Genomic DNA, 18,692 nt, shown 5'->3' with positions numbered 1-18,692 from the left:
TTTTTTTTTTTTGTCTTGTTTTTAAAAATGAGGACTGTACACCTGAGGAAATCCTCTTTATTGTTGTTCATGGCTGGGGATGGGGTATGCAAGTTGTGGTAGATACGTTTTGAAAACAGGTTCACAAATTTGTTGTGGCTTCTAGAAGGTTAGTGTCTTCCGTAGTTCACAGTAAAGTGAACCTTTGAAAGTGTCATTTGACCTCAGTGCTGCAGGAGACAACAGTATATGCTAAATTTCAGTTCTAGAGGTGTCCCGTATTCAGCTCAGTTCATATTCAGTAGCTTACATGTTACTATCAAATACACTTAAACTTAGAAGTCAAAGTTCTGCACTCTTAATAGGTAATATTCTGTATTACTTTTAATTAAGTAGGCTCTAGTAGATATGAGAGAAACAGAACCAATCTCTTTGCAGTAATGACACAATCTCTTTTTTATTTTTTTATTTATTTTTTTTTTTTTGTAGCCCCTGTTTCCTCTAGAAAGTCTGAGAAACACCTTTTCCTCAAGTCCAGTTTTCTCTTCTGTGATACTGGACTGTAGATCAATGTATTTTATTTTCTTAAAGATTTTTAGAGGAGTGATTTTCTACATGGTTTGCCAGGCTGTTAGAAGATGTCTTGGGAGGACAAATGAACTTAACGATTGAGGAGACTGCTTCTAGTTCTTAGCATTGCCCTGTTGATCCTCAGGTTACTTTATTTTTGTCCAATGTAACTATTTTTACAGAAATGATGTAACTGGACCTTCTTGCTGATGGTGTTACATATGAACTATGATGCTGATGCATATGAGCAGTGTGCAAGCTTTTAATACAGAAAGAAAAAAGATAAAGAACTGCTGAACATTAACTTCTTAAAAATTGCCACACTGCCAAATTTCTAAATGAAAAAATGTAACGTAATGTTAATATTTGCTTTCAGCGTCTACTGTAATTGCTAACATACTATTGTCAATTTTCATTCTAAACAGAAATTAAATGCAAACTTTGGAACTGATATCTTTGTTGTTGTTAGTTACTGATCAGGGTTCGTTTGTTCTTCCTTCCTCTTTCCTTTCTAGCTTTTGGAACCAATTGATTATTCTACTGATTGCCCAAATTGTGGGCGGGCAAATGAAAACCAGACCAAATGCCGACATTGTGAAAATGCTTCTCTTAAGGATTTGCAAAGAGTCTCCAGACAAACTGGAACATTAGTTGAATCTATGGGACCTTTATCACGTTCTTCAATACACCAGAATTCAACGGGGCAAAAATCTTCAGGTACAGGGTTCAACACAAAGAAGTTTTATAGTTCTGCTGTCGGGAAAGGTCCAGCGGATATTCTACTGGGTAATGAAGTTGTAGGACATTCTATGTTACGACAGAATGGAAAAGTTGGTCTTATAACTGGGACAAAAAATACTAAAATTACAGGAAGCTTAAGACAGAGGAGTACAAGACCATCTGAACTAAATGATCCAAGTAAGTATCATTTTATGAATATAGCCATAAAATGAAAACAGAGAACATCCTGTAATGAAGAAACTTTCTGTACAAGCTTATGTTACTGACTTTGCCTGGAATTTTTTTGTGGATATGTTTTTGGGGTGGGGACATATCATACTTTTTTTAATGTCTTTTGTCATATACTGAGGTACTCTTTGAGAAAGGTGAACACTGGGGAAAACAAAAATTATTGTTGTTTTTTTTTTAAGACTTAAAATTTTCACTTTTTTTAAAAAGCATTCTTAGCAGAGTTGTCATCCATTCCCATGAAGAAAACAGTCTAACATATTTTTTACATTTTTTTCTATTTTTACTCATTCCTTCTCTTTTCTTCTGAGCTATAGATCTGAACACTGTCCAGGCTTTCTCATTTACTGAAACTTCATTCTGTACAAAATGTTAATATTTATTATTTTATCTGCGTGGACTCACACTAATTGATACGCAGACAGGAACTGGAATTTGGAAATTACAGTTCTAGTTCTGGGCTTAGTTGTTTAGACGATGTTGTATTTTACTGATTTGAACAACTTAAACTGACCAGAGAAGTTATAACTTTTCTTTACATTACCTGTGTTACATAGCCTTTTAAAAAATAAGCTCTTTAGTAAAGAGAGGCTTAAGTTAGACTTAAGCTGTATTGTTCGCTGTCAGTTTTCTGTTGAAATAGGGCATGGATGACTTCATTTCTGTGTCTAGAAGGAAACTGATGAAACACGTTTCTTGTACAGCTAGTTATGGGAAATAAAAAGTGAGGGAGAGAGCACCTGTGAACAGATTCCAAATAAATACTAATAAAAGTATAATATAATGATAAATGTGGACTGTTTTTGATACTGCAGGACAACTATATAAATTACTTTTAAGCTATTGCTTGCAAAGAAATTTCTGTTAAGAAAAATGTAGTGGTTGAGAATTTAATATTTTCTGTTTAGTTGTTTTGTCTAGTGATGATGATGAGGAGGAGGATAGTAGCAGCACTAGGAGAATGGAAAGCATTTCACCTCGTCCTGCAGATTCAGCCCGCTCCTCCCCAGCTCCTTCTACAGGAAAGGTGGAAGCAGCATTAAAGGAAAACAGTTGTGGAATAGAACAGAGAATAGGTAGTATTACAACAGAAACAGAAATTGCAGTCACACTACCAAGAAAAGCAAGAATGAAAGATCAGGTACTATTTCATACTTTGTTTAAAGAAAACAAAAATCAAATCATAAATGGGAAATGTAAAGGTTTGTCTTGCATTGTTGTAAATAGGCTCTATTTGATTGCTTATTTATCAGCTCAAATAGTATCTCTGCTTATATAATACTGGAAACATTAGAAAATTTGTTAATTTTTTCAAGAATTCATAATATTTGAATTACGCTTTTAACATAGATGTTTCTGTGTTGAATGCATGCTCTTTGAGTCTTTATTGGGTACCTCTGTGAAACTGAAGGGCCATCTTAGTTTGCAGAAAAACATCAGTACTAGCTGTTTCTTGGTGAGACTTCGGACACAGGAAGTTAAAGGTGAAAAAGAAACATTGGGAACAATAGTGGCCCTTTACAATTAAAATACTTTGACAACTGTCCCAGTTAATAGCACTTATTTGAAGGATTTCATGGTGGGGCTTTTGTTTTTTAGTTGAGCACCACTGCAAGAATTGGATAAACAAAGACAAAAAAAAAAAAATGCACCATGAGCAGACTCCTTAAGTGCTGTCAAAGGGGACAGTTTTCACGGTATGTTAAAAACTTAACTACCTCAATAGTGAGCCAACAGGAAGAACAGATGCCCTGTGACAATTGTTGAAATAATACTACTGATTATTACTGAAAATGATTCTTGGGTCACTTGTCCAGTTCCACTCCTGAGAATTTGGTCCAACAAGAGTATTTGATTAGATTTCCACGGACTTAAATTCTTTTTTTTCCTGAGTTAGAACACTAACGGATGTCAAAACCTTCATGCTAGGTTGAGATTAAAAAGCCAACATTCTGTACTGTAATTAATGAAATGGTGTGCGTATAATGTGGTGTACGGATTGTCATCAGTATAACTGTGAGCCTCTCAGCCTACTATAAAGTTGTGGGGCTAAAAGCTTGGCCAATAAATAGTTTTGAACTTCCCTTATTCTGGCATTATTTGCTGGATTAAGGGGAAGTATTATGTTGTGAAAGCATGGGTGTCTTCTTTTATATGCTATGTTCCTGTTCACTCCTTAAACAACCAAGTGCTATATTGGAAATATACTGCATACTTGAGAAAAATGTAGAAAAGAGCTTTATTTTGGAAATGGGTATACAAAGGTTTTGTGTGAAGCTTAACATAAACTTTGCCTCGATTCAAGAAAACTACCAAAAATTGTATCAGTGTGTTTGTCAGCCTGATTAATTAAAAAAAAAAAAAAAAAAAGCTTTAGGATATTAGGATAGGTTTTTTTTTTTTTCCTCTGTAAATATTAATTAATTCTTCATACTCAAGTTACTTGAATGTAGTGCCACTTCAAGATTTTCTGTGTTACTGCTTGTCTGTGATTTGTTTTTAATAATGTTTAGGTAGTCCAGCAGACAAAGGGACAGCTCTATTCAGTAAGAGTCCTAGGAAAATATTTTAATTTCAGGGATCTAGATCCTCTCTTCCCTCTTGTTTTCTCCCCTGTATTTAAGTGAGGTATCCAAAAGAGTATTATGAATTATGGGCTAATGACTAGGGATGCTGAAAAAATTCCCCAGATTTAATCGTCATAGAAATACTGAGTCCCTTAAAATCCTTTTCTGTGGGAGCTGAATTGTATTTTGTAATTTAAAAGCATGTTTATTATTGGGCAGTTTTATGAAATGAGGAAATGAATACCCAAGAACAAAACTAGAACAGAAAATCCTTCAAAAACATAGACCAATTTAAGTAGTGCAGTAGATAAATGCATATTCTTCTTGTGGCTCTCAGCCAATTTCCTTTCTTTTAAATATTTTTTTCTTAAGGTTGTTCTGTTGGTAGACAGGAGGCTTAACTGAGATTAAAGCTTCAGTCAGCGTCCAGAGATTTTCTTGAGCTGGAGCCAAACTCCACATGGCCTTTTCGTCAGTGTTAGTCTTCCGATCCTGGATTCTGTCCTAAAAAGATCTTAACAGTTCTGTAGAGTTCCTTTATGGATTTTTTGATTGTGCTTATTTATTTATATTTCTTGAAGAGTCTACTCCTAATGTTTTATTCCACTGTACTTCAGTAATAAATCAGTATTTTTAGTCACCAAAAGCCTGTGCTAATTTGGGACGCTTGTACAGCATTAACGTTTTTATATAAATAAAAGAAGTACATTAAAAAAAAAAAAGCTTATTTTGCTGGCCTGTACACTGTTTCAATACAAGTAACTAAATTGTTTTTTGGCAATTTGTAACTTTGAAATGTTAACTAAATGTCTAAAGGTGTAAACTAACGTTTTTTTCTTAAATCTCACAATATAACATCAGGCCAAAAGCCTTTTAGGAGTTTTCAACCTTTTATATAGGGTTGAGGTGGATATTACAATACTTATTCTTGTTGATTAATAAAAATGTAGCCAAAAAAATTAATCTGTGCTTTTTAACAGCCTGTTTTAGCAATAAATCATAGCGAAAAATTCTGAAACCTTAAAAATTACTTTTCAGTTTGGCAACATTGTGTCTAACACTCCAATAAAACGTCGTAAGCTTATTTCTCAAGAAATTGTAACTGAGACTGTACCTCTAACTTACCAAAGTCCCTGTGAAAGTGTCATTCTGAACTGTCGAAGTATACGAATAGGAACCTTACGAAGAATGGTAGTGGAACCTGTGATTGTAAGTAATCTTCTTACTTGAAAACACAGCTTTGTTTTTCATTGTTATTTTTGTACGTGAACAATGTAGTATTTTGCCTTTATCTGTGAAATGGCAGGTCTGTCCCTAATTTCAGAGGCTGTGAATCACAAAGACATGAGAACTATACTGTTGCATTCAGTTTAGTTCTGGTGTTAAATAGAAGCATCATGTTTGCAAAACACTTCGCTTTTCATTTGTTTATTTTAGGGTGGGGGTGATGGGGTGAAATATGGATTAGTTTGAATTGAATGCAATACTTACCAAAAAAAAAAAAAATGAATTTTTATAGATGGGGGAGGAATCAGATTGTCTTTTTCTGTATGTGTATAATTTTGCCTCTGTTGAACAGCATTTTCTGTTCCTTAAAATTCTCTTCTGAAGATTTTATTCTGCCAATATTTTATGGCATTTTTAAACCTTTTTGGAAACGTTATTTCAGAGACATCTTAAATGTCAACGGTCAGAGTGACTGAAAGATGTGGAAGAGTAAAGAATATACTTGCTTCCTTCAGTTGTGCTAATTTTTTAATTACATTTTACTTTTTTATTTTAATATTTTAATTACTCAAGTATTAAGCTGTTAAAAGACATTGAGTCAGTTTAGTTACAGAGAAGAATGGAAATCTTATTTTTGTATTATCTTCCACAGTTTTGCCTGGATTATATCAAAATACGCCTAGAAAGTCAAGAAGGTGAGTACTTGTTAATGCTGAATTCCTTTTTTGAGTGAAGTGACTTTACCAAAAGGAATTAACAGGTGAATCATAATGAAATGTCAATTCTGGTTTCTCTTCGTGTTTAATAAATTATATTTGGTGTTGGTAGTCATCAGAAAAAAAATAAATAAAAAAAATCTAGATTGTAAATCTGAGCTGAGCTGCCTGGTGAATAAAAGCCAAAACAATTTTGCATTATCTCTTCTATCAGAAAGAAAATCCACAGATGGGAATTAGCAGTTTGTGGTGAGCATGCAAATGGGCTTATTAGTTCTTCCCCCTCAACTTAGTTGAAGAGCTGTGGTGATTGGCAGAGATACTCATTAAAATGCTTAATAAAACCACAGGCAAGAAAAACGTCCTGTGAAGCATGCTATGTTTTTATTACTTCAAGTTCTTCTATTTCAAATGCATAGATAGGGAGTAAAAACTACAAGGGTGTCTTATACCTTTCTATGTATATCTGCCTTTAAACTTTTTTTTTTTGGCATATAGCTTGTGTATTTCGTGCTACTGAAAGAAATAGTGGCATTGTCTAAGAAATGTTGAGCTTACGATTATTTGTCTGTTTCCTTTTTTTAAAAATGTGGTCCTAGCTCAGTTTGCCTTTTTGTTACTTGTAAAAGATAGCCGTTAGTTTTTGTAATTACTATCACATGCTAAAAGCTGCCTTTTACAACCTGTAAAAATAAGTGTAGACTTTTCTCAGTCAGGTGATTGTTGCATCTAAGATACAGACATAATTACTACTGTTTTTTCATGCATTAACTGTGTTAGCATGACTCAAACTTACCAAAATTGGTAGAACATGTCTATCAGGCATCTGCATATGAAGTTATTTCAGTGTGACTTGATCCTTCAATAGCATAAAAACTGAGACTCCTTAAACGATGGGTTTATTGGAACATTTAGTACTTTTCCATGTTTGTTGTTTTTTGTTTTTTGTTTTTTTTTTGAGTTTTTCATCTGTAGGAGGATGGGTGTATTCCTTGCTCCGTTTCTGTTAACGTAATCATACCATGATTTGTTCTGATACAAGTAAGGGTCTTGAAATAAAACTGACACCAAATATTTTGTTTTTCTTGAGGTTGATTATGTTGGTCATGCTTTTACAGAGAGAGGCAAATGTTTTGAACAGCTGTACGAACAGCAGTAGTGTCCTGCCCTGAGTTTGATTTTTGTGTGTATAAACACGTCAAATTCTCAAAATGCTCTCTACATCCTTTGTCAGTTTTCTGCAATTCCCAATTGGCGTTTCAAGGAAGCAGCTTCCTATTTCTAAAGAGTAAAAAAAACTTTTTGCGTTGCCTTTAGTGATAAGTACTGCTGTCTATCATATATTGGGGTTACAGGAAAATACAGTACACAGGTTGAGTTGTTCATGGTGAAACATGTTAAGGTGCCTATATCAAGGTAAAAGAAGGGATATAATTTAAATTTTTAACTGAATAGTAGGTTAGTCTTCCTTTTACATGAAAGAGTTCCAGTTCAGTGTTCTTAACTGCAATGCAAACACAGTTGCAAGGATACAGAAATTTCTCCAAAGACTGAGCAGGTCATGTTTTGGCAAGGGCCTCCTATTTGGACGTGGTTAGAAGTGTGCCTTGGTTAAATGAGGTGAATCCAGTTTTTTGTTAGAATTGTCGTTACTGTGGGCTACCTATGAAAGTTGGAAGTGAAATTAACTTCATTAAGGAAAGTGTGTGTGTTGAGGAAAGAGAAAACCTAACTATTACTACAGAGGAAGAGGTATTACAGGAAGAGGCCCAATCTTAGAAGGTTATTCTGTTGTTTTCTAAAAAGAGAAAGGAGAAGAGAATTCCTTACAGTCATTTATCCAGGGGGGCTCAGCAAGCTGGAAAAATGGGCTGATAGGAACCTCACCAAGTTCAACAAGGAGAAACGTAAAGACCGGCACAATGGGGAGCAACGGGCACCAGTTCATGCTGGAGGCCACCAAGCTGGAAAACAGCGTGGCAGAAACGGACCTGGGTGTCCTGGTGGACACCAAGTTGACCATGAGAAAGCAATGAAAGCAGGAAAGAAAGCTAATGGCATCCTGGGCTGCACTAGGCAAAGTATTGCCAGCCAGTTAAGAGAGGTGATCCTTCCCCTCTACTTCGCACTGTTAAGGTCCCACCTGGAGTGGTGTGTCTAGTTCTGGGCTCTTCAGAACGAGAGACATGGACAGACTTAAGGGAGTCCAATGTAGGGCCACCAAGATGATAAAGGTACTGTAACATCTCTGCCTTGAGAAAAGGCTGAGAGCTGGGACTGTTCAGCCTGGAGAAAAGAAAGTGCAGGGGGATCTTATCAATGTCTAATAAATACCTGAAGGGAGGATGCTGAGAGGATGGAGCCGGGCTCTTTTCAGTGGTGCCCAGTGCCAGGACAAGAGGCAGTGGACATGCATTGAAACACAGGAGGTTCAGGAAGCATTTCTGTTCTGTGAGAGTGACTGAGCCCTGGCACAGGTTGCCCAGAGAGGTAATGGAGGGACATGGTCCTGGGTAAGCAGCTTCAGGTGGCCCTGCTTGATCAAGTGGAGTTGGACCAGACGACCTCCAGAGGTCCCTTCCAACCTTGACTATTTGGGGATTCTGTGATAAGGCTTCATTTATCTGCTAGCTTGATTGTCTCATATGTTAGTCTCCAGGGAGATAAAGGAGAGTCAGTACAAGGAAATGGACTAATTAGATCCATGTAGGACCCATTTCTGCTGCTCTTTACCTGATGAGATGAAAAAGTACTGTTAGGAGCGATAAATCTCACCCAGTCATCTTGAATGAAATGTGGTTGCTGCAGTCTGACCCAGAGCTGGGCTGCTGCTTCTCCAGCTAGTGGGGTAGGAGAAGGTTTAGAAGGAAAGGGGAGCTGCTTTTGCTCAGCAATAGCTGTAGGGGCCACCACTTGCAGTCTGCACCGAATACTTTGGTGTGGGTCACTGCTTTGTCTGAGCTGCAGGCTCCCTTTCTACCCAGTATGGGAGAATGGATTCAGTTGCCAGCATGAAGGCAGGGTGTAGGGGGCTGCTGCTGGACATTGGCTGCTCAAACACCAAAATAAGGATAGGGAAAGAGTTCAGATGCCTGTCACTAATAATTAGTAAGAATTGTTGATAACGGTAAGGTAGAAAGAAATTGTATGTCTTTAACAAAATAAAAAAGAGGAATCTGGTTTTATGCACCTTATTCAGTGTGATGCAAATTAAGCCTTTTAGATTGTAACCATTTAACTAATTTTTACTCACCATCTGTTGGGTCATAAAATACAAGAAATTAAGAAAGGTCTTAGTTTATTCAGGAGTTCCCTGCTGTGTCTCTTCCCTTTTTTATTAGGGAAGGAAGAGGAGAGTGACCTTGTTGCACTGGTGTTTATTAGAAGGAATTGATGTTGGTTCTGTTTTTCCTTCCATCCTGTCTAGGTTTTTTTCTTTCTGTAAGGGGATATAGTTACTCGGGTAGAGGTTGCCATTAACCATGTGATGGAACAGTAGAAGCTGCCACTAACTAAAGCTTTAAGTGACTCCCATTAACCATTTTTCTGATCTAGAAAAAAAATACTGGCTTTGATTTTGGTGAAGAAAAAAAGTTGAAAGAATTCTAACTTCTTATATTTTTCCTTCCATTTTTATAATTCAATAAAACCCACAAAATACTCAACATTGGCATTTGCAGCATCAGATGTGTTAAAAACTTACTGCATAGCTGCATTTCTCTTTTTTAAGTGATAAGTTGAGAGCAGGACTTTATTTCCATGGGCAATCAGATTATTTCTCTGCTTGTATTTTATTATTTTCATTTTATTTTTCATAAGGAAATTGGACAATGATAAATCTTTGAAGCAACTTTACAAACCTGTCATAAAAGGTGTCGTAGCAATATTTGAAAAATTAAATGATTCTGTGGAATAAGGACTAAATTAAAGTGGGTGAGAAGAAATTAAAACTTCATTTGAAAGTCAATGATCATGCTCTGAATTCTTGTTAAAATCCAGGGGGGACTTATAAGAGAAATCTATATATTTTGACTAGGTTTTGATACATTTTTCATGATTTTCTTCTAGAATCGGACAGTGATACTCGAGAGATCAACCTGAAAACTTCAGAACTTACCAAATGTGAATGGTGTAGTGTAAGAAAATTGCCAGTCGTTTTTCTACAAACAGTACCATCAACCTGTAGTAGCCTCAGAGACCAGCTGAAAATGAGTAAAGATAATGTCTGGTACGAGTGCAAAGGAGACAGTAAGTAAATCAATTATAATAAACTATTTCTCTTTTGTATATGGGCATGTATTTGTAATGCTGTAACTTTTTTATATGGGCCTTCATATTTTTATGACTGCTTTTGGTATACTTACCTCTGCTTTCTGTTCTGTTCTGCTTACAGGTCTCAGTTTGAGTAGAAACTTTTGTGGGTTTGTGTATTATTTTTCCCCATATGATTGTAGTGATATTCTCATATAGACAAACATCTGCTTGGAAAAGAAGTGGATTGTTTTCATGTATCTTTAAATTAATTTAATTTCAACATCATTTTCCTCAAAGGTCTAGCATGTTAATATACACTCTATTTTTTAATTAGCTTACAGTCCTTTTCCCCTTAAATAGCCTTTTCTTTAGGTTAACTTTTGTGGTTATACTCGCACTCAGCTTAATACATGCATGATACATTCAAATGGAGGAAGAATGCCTTCAACAATCTCACTATTGTGTGTTCCCAAGACAGAATATAGTTAGAATAGCCTCATCCACCTTTATAAAAGTAGGAATTGTAACACTCCTTACAGCTACAAAAATAGTAAGAGAGCATATGTAAGGGGATGCCAGAAACAATCCTGGTAGCAGGGATTTTGACAGCAGGCAAACACAGGTGTTCGCAAGTGAACAAAGGAAAAGCTTCCTGAGGGACCTGGGAAAGAAATCCTTCCCTTTCCACATCTCTCAGCCTTTCTGCCTCTACCACCACAAACCTTTTTTCCTGTGAGACTGTGGCTCTGAGCTAGTTTTTGCACCCAACTGCTTTATAGTCCTTGATATTTATGAATGCCTTATGATAACACAGTTGCTATTTGCTTTCCAAGCAATGTAATTACTTTAAGATTGAATTCATAGTTGTGTAAGCAACATTGTGTAGGTGCCTAGTTCCCCAAACCCAGTTAGACATCTAAATTCTGTATTCAGTGAATTTGGAGGTAGACTGGTAAAGGACTATTTTCACACCAGGTAGCATGCTTAGTTAAGAACAGGAAAGGGTTGTGTGTGTGTCTGAAACTCGTCTCTTACCAAACAGGTCCCTGCAGTTCTGAGTTAGCCTGCTACATGAGACTGGAATCTGCAGCCTGAATGTTAGTCCTATACCTGGGTGCCTAAGTCATTCTTCTTAGGGCATTACTGCCTTTTTTATTGTTTGGATGGTGTGAGGAGGTAGTATTTATACAACAGCTGATTAATCCAACTCACGTTCCCTAACTCCTAGTGAAGGTGTAGGCAAGGTTAACCTGTTGAAGCTAAGCCACTGTACCAAAAGAGCATGAGAGAGAGTGGGATAGTGTTTTGTTCCTATAATATTCACCTGGGGTAGAGAGGTTTTGTTTCATATATGTTACAGGGCCTGAAAGCAGGGTTAGTCTCTTGTAGGTGGTGAGATCCATTCTGCGGCAGGGGTTGAAGATTTTGATCAGAGGGACATCTTAAATTCCTTTCCTTGTTAAGATTCATACTTCTTAAAAAGGAAAACTGGTTGCCCGTGAATCAAAGAACCTTAAGAGATTTCTGTTGCTATGGTAACCAAAATCTGATCAGAGAAAAATAAGTGTTTCTTTTGTGAAATCGCCATCCCAGGCTTTTGTACGTTTTATGTACTCAAATCATATATGTCTAGAATAAGAAAGTGTAATTTTATTAGAACTTTGTGCTAGTAGTGTGCAGCATACCGTTCTGTATCCACTACTGAAAAAAGCACCATGTTTATTTTTCCATCTAAGTCTTGAAAGACCCTCTCAAAAATACAGCTTTTGTTTTGTTTTCTTCTCAATTTATTTTTCCAAGCAGTGGATTTAAGTTCTGTACCCAACTTGCGTGCTACCCGCAGTTAAAGTAGATTTTTATTTTTTTTTTTCAACCTGTCACTATTTCTGAGAATCTGTTGTCTGAAAGACCTGACGTAGATGTCAGTGCTGGGTACCTTTGTAAATATGATTATGATCTATTTAACTAAAAGGCTGAGGACATCTGGGCCTGCATACTGTAATAACCTCCATGTGTAAAATTTTCAAAAGCAATTACGTGTTAGAGCATGGCCTTCTGGATCAGGTAGGACCATGAATCTATCCCCCTGAATCATGGGGTCTCATACAATGTTTCTCCTATAATTCAGTATATGTTGTCTTGGTTCTCTCCCTCACTCCCACACACACCCCTTCCTCTTTTGCATTATATCTATCAGAAAGCAGGAGAAAAACAGGCAGAACATTTTCTAAAATAAAATACTGTATAGGGGACTGAGTCGATGGATAAATATTTAATATTTAAAAATATCCCTGAAATGACTACATTTCTATTCAGTTACATGTATTTTGTGCTTAGTCTCTGTCTTTTTGCAAACCATTCTTACAATCATTGAGGCCACAAAAGCCCACCTACATTCTTAAAATACTTCTTTTCCTAATACATTTCCATAGATAAATGCATCTGTTGATTTTTGATAGACCTCCTCTGGACTTCTAACAGTGTTGATCTAGGAAAAGTCAGTGCATGCGGTTTCCCTGTATGGGCAGGGAATTATGCTGAATGTGTAATTTCTGCAAATGTATTGAAACAGCAGCATAGGAACTGTAATAAGAAAAAGTAGTATCGTTAAAAGCATCTTATTGGCAGTAAGCAGAGAAGTTCTTAGTTTAAATGTTTTGGCTTTGCATTTAGTATGTGCTTTATGTACAAGGTATAATACTTCGTTTTCCTAAAGGCAGAAGTTGAGTGTACACTTCTTGCAAATGTAGGTAGAAGGGATTGGTAGTTACTCCGTCTATCTGTCTGAATAAGTGTGTATTGTCAGGTGAAAGCATACATGTGTTGGCTCATGGTTCTTCGAAATTTGTTTATAAATGTGGCATTTTATTGTGTTAGTAAATGAATATTTTTTTCTTTGCTTTGTTTTAGGTCAAGAAGAACAGTATATAATTCTGATTTTTGAAACTGGCCTTGATCCTCATGCAAATTCAATATTTGAAAAAATAATTACCGACATTGGCATTAGAAATAATATTTCTGACTTCTTCGTGAGAATTTCCTTTGAAGAAGCTAATGGCAGACTTGTTGCATTTACTAAGTGCTTGGAAGAGAATTCTAAAGGAAGCCCTTCTCACAGGGAAAACAAAATTAAAACTGTAATTAATTTTTTCTGTTTTAGAACAAAGTCATTATATTATTTGGATTAGAAATATGCTAAAGATAGTGTGCTAGTCACTAAACAAACAAAAAAAAATCTAACAACTTCTGCTGGCTTTATAATAAGGATTCTCAGACAAGTCCATCAAGGGGTATGAGGCTCTGGAAAACTACATTCATGATACTTTTTAGCATGTTTACTTTTTTATAAGTTTGTACACTGGTCCACAAATAATGTCATTTAAAATGATTAAGGGATGAGAAGTTTGTAGTATACTTAGACAACATAATTGTTTCCAAGTTCATCTACTGGTAAAATTTTGATGTTTCAAATGAGAAGTTATAGTGCTGTAGTTAAATTTAATTAATGCTTTCTTTAAACAAAACTACCTCTTAAAGAATTTGAGAGGTTTGTGGTTCTGCAAGAAATGAATACAGACATTACTGTAATAAATGAACTAGGAAAGGAAAAGAAAATTGAAGTCCTTATCAAAAGCAATGAATTTTATATCTGTGGATTTTCAAAGCTTTACTGTCTTTTTTGATAAAAGTGAGCACAGTATACAATTTAACATTGACTTCATTCTTATAAGGTTGTTTCTGAGTCCAAAGTGCAGCAGCGAAATAAACAGTTATACTTTGATGATGAAGAAGAAATTGGAGAACCACATACAGTATTTATTGGTCCCATAGAAAAGTAAGATATTTTTCTTCGCCCTGTAACAATTTTCTGATTATGATGATGATTATTTTGCATTTCATATTTATTATTAAATGTATTTTTTGTTTCAGGTTGATAGTTTATCCACCTCCACCAGCTAAAGGTGGCATTTCTGTGACCAATGAAGACCTCCATTGCCTAAATGAAGGAGAATTTTTAAATGATGTTATTATTGATTTTTATTTAAAGTAAGTTTTTATTTCAAACTGGTTTCTAGTGTTCTTTTACCTTGAAACTTGAAAAATTCTGACATTAACATTTCATAGGTCATTTGATAACACTTGGTCTCCAGCTACCTGTAACTCTCATTTTAAGGATTGTTTTGTGTTTTTGCAAGAAATTCTGGTTCATGTTCTGTCCTGGTTTTGAAGGTGACGTTCTCACTTGGAAAAAAGGTTCCTTAAAATCTCTTTGTATCTGAAAAGGAAATTGAACTATTTGAAGTTACTAATTGAAAAGACGCCATTTTAAGTTCAATTATTTTTTTTCCGGAGTATTTGTGTTCCTTAGAACCTCATTTGCTTTGATTAACATAATAGATAAATTAGTCTTCTGGTGTCACTGATGCCACAGATGTTAGAAGCATATTAAATTGTTATATGCTTGCTGTGTTTATGCTATGCGTAAGGGCTGTGTGTGTAATTTTCAGTATATTGAAATACTTAAGAGATGAAAAGAAAACTAATACACAAGTCTTGGGAGTGTTTGGAGATTTAGTATCTCAATTAAAAAATGTGTCTTTCCTATATACGAAACTCACTGAAAAGTTGTTTACCTAACATAACATAAAAATAAACAGAGCAGCAGTAGAACAGCTTGTTGCTTGAGCGTATCACTTAATACCTTTAAATACTGACACAGGTATTGGATTAATGAGTTCTAGTGATTAGTTAGCCCTGATAGTGTTACAGCTATTTCAGTTTCATGAGAGGCTGCAATAATTTGGTGGGGGTGGTACTAGTGTTGGCAGAACTTTTGTACTCATAAATACTTTTGAATTAACACCTCTATGACTTTTTCATTTTGTTTTAAACTAATTAGGTATTTGGTACTTGAAAAACTAAAAAAAGAAGATGCTGATAGAATACATGTGTTCAGTTCATTCTTCTATAAACGCCTTAATCAAAGAGAAAGAAGAAATATTCATGAAACTTCAAACCTCTCGTAAGTCCATTGATAAGTCTGCATTATCAAGAGCTGAATACAAGGAAGGTTACAAGAACATATGTGTTACAGAGATAAAATCCTTACTGACAGTATGATGCCAGCAGAACTCTAGGGAACATCCACACCTATATCAAATATAGAATATGTCTTAAAAATCCTAAGAAACTGTTTATGTGAAAATACATGGAAAGGCAGTCTTTCAATGAAAATAAATCACCCTACAAATCACATTTGGCTTTCTTCTTGCAGAATACAACAAAAACGACATGGGCGAGTAAAAACATGGACACGTCACGTTGACATTTTTGAGAAAGATTTCATTTTTGTTCCTCTTAATGAAGCGTAAGTAACCATACCATATTACTGGATATATGTGCTAAAAGCTTAAGCTTTGTAGTTCTAAAATAGAAAGTTATGTTGTAGTGTGACTTGAAATTCATAATGGAGAGAATAAATATCTCTTTACAGTGATAAAACCAAAATCTTAATGTGACACACTGCAGTAATATAAGAAATATTTGGCAATACAAAGACTAAGCAAAAATTAACTTCTCTGAATACTGTTTCCAGGTTTTTCTCTATTTCTTTGGCATTCATTCTTCTAAGCTGTTGTCAATAACTTTTGAATTCGTTTTCAGTCTTTACTTCCTCTAATTAGATCTCTTTGGTATTGTTAACATCATTTTACCTCTAGGTAATCATATTTTACCTCTAGGTAAAATAAACCTATTGGACAGAAATATAATTTAAAATTTCTAGAGCCCTGTATTAGGGTTTTTTATTCTTTTCCTTTATATACCTTTGTTCTGATGTTTTCCTTGAGTAAGGAAGCAAACTGTTTGCATTCTAATAATTGTTAAGGATTGTTAATGATGCTTGCTTTCCTTGACATCAGGGCAAGTTGTCACAAACACACCTCTTCATCTTATGAAATGAATCCAAGCAGTCTTGAAGCCAAAATATTTAGGAAAGTTGAATTCCTGCATTTTAAAGATATTTAATAAAAATCCATTTTAAAAAGGACACACAGAATTGTAACTGATGTTTTCATAGGCAAAACAAACTGATCTTATGCAAATTCAAATATATTTTTAATTAAAAGCTTTTCAATGAAACTTACCTAGATACCATGCTATTGTGCATTCGGAGGAAAAATTTCTGAATTTTGAGGTGAGCTGTAAAGAGGCATTTTTGATGCAACTCGCCAAGGATCTTTCTTTGTTATAAAATCACAAGTAAATCTCTTAAAAAGCTGTTCACAAACACTAAGATTGGGTTTTGAGAAGCTATGACTTCTATACAGCGATAGGAAGAGAGACAATCCTCACATGATGAAAATGACTAGAGATGTGACATTCCTCCTATCTACTGCAAATTTAATCCTCACCATCTCTCCTTCTGAAGCTTTAAGTACCAGAAATTTGAAGGGTCTGTCATGTAAATTTCAGTTGCCTTAGAGCTTATTATATATTATCCTTCCCATCTTCCTCTTGTGTCAGTCACAGATCCACATTGGGCCGTGCTTCCTAATAATTGGCTATGTGTTGGAGAAATGACACAGCTCATGCTGCGAATTCCAGAGTGGGATTTGGCAGGAGTCACCTGATAATGAAAAGTAATAGTTCTGTGGTTTTATGAGAATCAGTTATGTTGATAGTAACTTAGCACATAGGAGTTTTCACTGTCTTGTTCATTTACTGTTAAGGAACTAAAGCTATGTCTACCTCAGTAGTAGTGCAGCTCATACAGGTGACCTTTCAGCTTGTACTGGAGGCATGAAGTACACGCTGTTTTTGAGGATTTGTGTTTTAAGGATTTTACTTTGGAGTAGGTTGGTCTTGTGGACTCTTGATTTCAGCATCACAGGTGTACTCTTGGAGTACATCTTAAAGGTTAGTTGCATCTGGAAATAATCCTGTTCACACATTTTGGAACTGTCTTGCACTGTCAACTGAAACTTGGTTAAGTGGTGACAATAAGGACATTCATTTCAAAAGCAGTTTCCTGATCCAAACTGAAGTGCTAATACAAAAGTACTGTAAGAACGTTGCAGAGCATAAAAAAAAAAACCAAACCAGTATATGAGAAAGTGGTGTTTTTCTTGTGTTTTTGTTTTTGACCTGCCTTCTGGTAACAAAAACTTAAATCTTCCATATTACCTTTTCAATTTTAATTTATTCTTATTAGCAGCTACCATTTTCTTGGATGCACATTGCTATTTTATCTCCTCTCAAACATGTCACTTTCCCATCCCCCAAAACCCTGCACTCAGTTTTGAGGAAAAAGATGCCAAACTTTTCCTGGGAAGGGAGCTGATTTAGGAAAGAAACAATGATTCAACAGTGAAATACTTCCTTTATGAATGATTGTTAATTGGTATTGCAGGACAGAGATATAGTCAGGGAGCTGTTTGGGACGGGAAACAAAAAAGCAGCAAGTATGAAGGCTTTTAAGCATCTATCCGAATAGCAGAGCTCTTCACTTGATAAGTTTTGTCTCCTTTCATATATTACCGTGACACAGAAGAACAGCAATATTTTACTAGGTTACTGTATATTTGACTGCTCTTTTCCGTATCTTCTTGTGCTTCAGTGCTGCTCAGGAGTAGAGAGCTGGAGTCAGCTTAGTTTTCAGGTCAAAAAATATTTCAAGATTTCATTAAAACTGGTTACTTCATTGCAAACATCTTACTTACTTTGATACATAGCTATTTATGTTGAATTGACTTGTAAATCCTGCTTTATCTTTATTTACTTAAATGCCACTTCAGGTGTATCATAGCTTCTCTGATACAGAACATTTTGTTTTTAGAACTAAACATACTGGTAACAAAAGAGGCAATAAATAGCAGGGTTGGTTTTTGCTGCTTCTAGGTTTCTGTAGTTTAACTGGCAAAATATGAAGGATTTCTGCTCTGGTTAGCAAATGTTACAGACTCTGTTTGTGTAAGTTACAGTCTCATGTAGCATTCTGTTGCTGTGTATATAATGTGTAATAAAATACATTGCTCCTGGACTTTATCTGTTAATAGGACTGAGAAACCTTGCTTTTGTGTAAAACCACAAAAATGTTGCAAAAGAACATTTTTAATACACTTGTGTTGTTGATTTGTATATTAGTTGCATTCTTAGTCTGCAGTCTTTCAGATTTGCATGTCTTAAGATGAAGGCTGTGGGCTGGGACCTGATGTCTTCTCTAAGCTGCAGGTTTTTCAGAAGCTTCCTTGTGTGACTTCTTTTGTGTTACACAATTTCCCCATGCTTCTCTTCCTCGCTTGCAAAATCAGGACTATCACACTTTGTGTTGACACAAATGGACACGTTCAGATGCTGCATGTTCAGTAGAATAGAACTTCCAGCTGCTGGGTGGTTAGCTGCCTATTTT

General features: G+C 35.5%; 1 protein-coding gene across 3 annotated transcripts in view; it reads left to right on the top strand.

Annotated features, from left to right (window-relative positions):
- The window catches only part of SENP6 (SUMO specific peptidase 6), an 83,121-nt gene that overhangs the window by 49,653 nt on the left and 14,776 nt on the right, over positions 1-18,692 (top strand). For all 3 annotated transcript variants that reach the window (XM_084284303.1, XM_084284302.1, XM_084284301.1), the window contains 10 exons: positions 1,065-1,467; positions 2,427-2,659; positions 5,124-5,294; positions 5,965-6,007; positions 10,097-10,276; positions 13,193-13,419; positions 14,014-14,117; positions 14,213-14,329; positions 15,183-15,305; positions 15,558-15,650. In XM_084284303.1, coding sequence (XP_084140429.1) covers positions 1,065-1,467; positions 2,427-2,659; positions 5,124-5,294; positions 5,965-6,007; positions 10,097-10,276; positions 13,193-13,419; positions 14,014-14,117; positions 14,213-14,329; positions 15,183-15,305; positions 15,558-15,650 — 1,694 coding nt within the window. The remainder of the gene's footprint in view (positions 1-1,064; positions 1,468-2,426; positions 2,660-5,123; positions 5,295-5,964; positions 6,008-10,096; positions 10,277-13,192; positions 13,420-14,013; positions 14,118-14,212; positions 14,330-15,182; positions 15,306-15,557; positions 15,651-18,692) is intronic.

This window comes from Netta rufina (assembly GCF_964035555.1).
Source record: "Netta rufina genome assembly, chromosome: 3".
NCBI lineage: Eukaryota > Metazoa > Chordata > Aves > Anseriformes > Anatidae > Netta > Netta rufina.
Note: the sequence above shows the minus strand (reverse complement) of the source record. Positions and strands in the feature narration are given on the sequence as shown.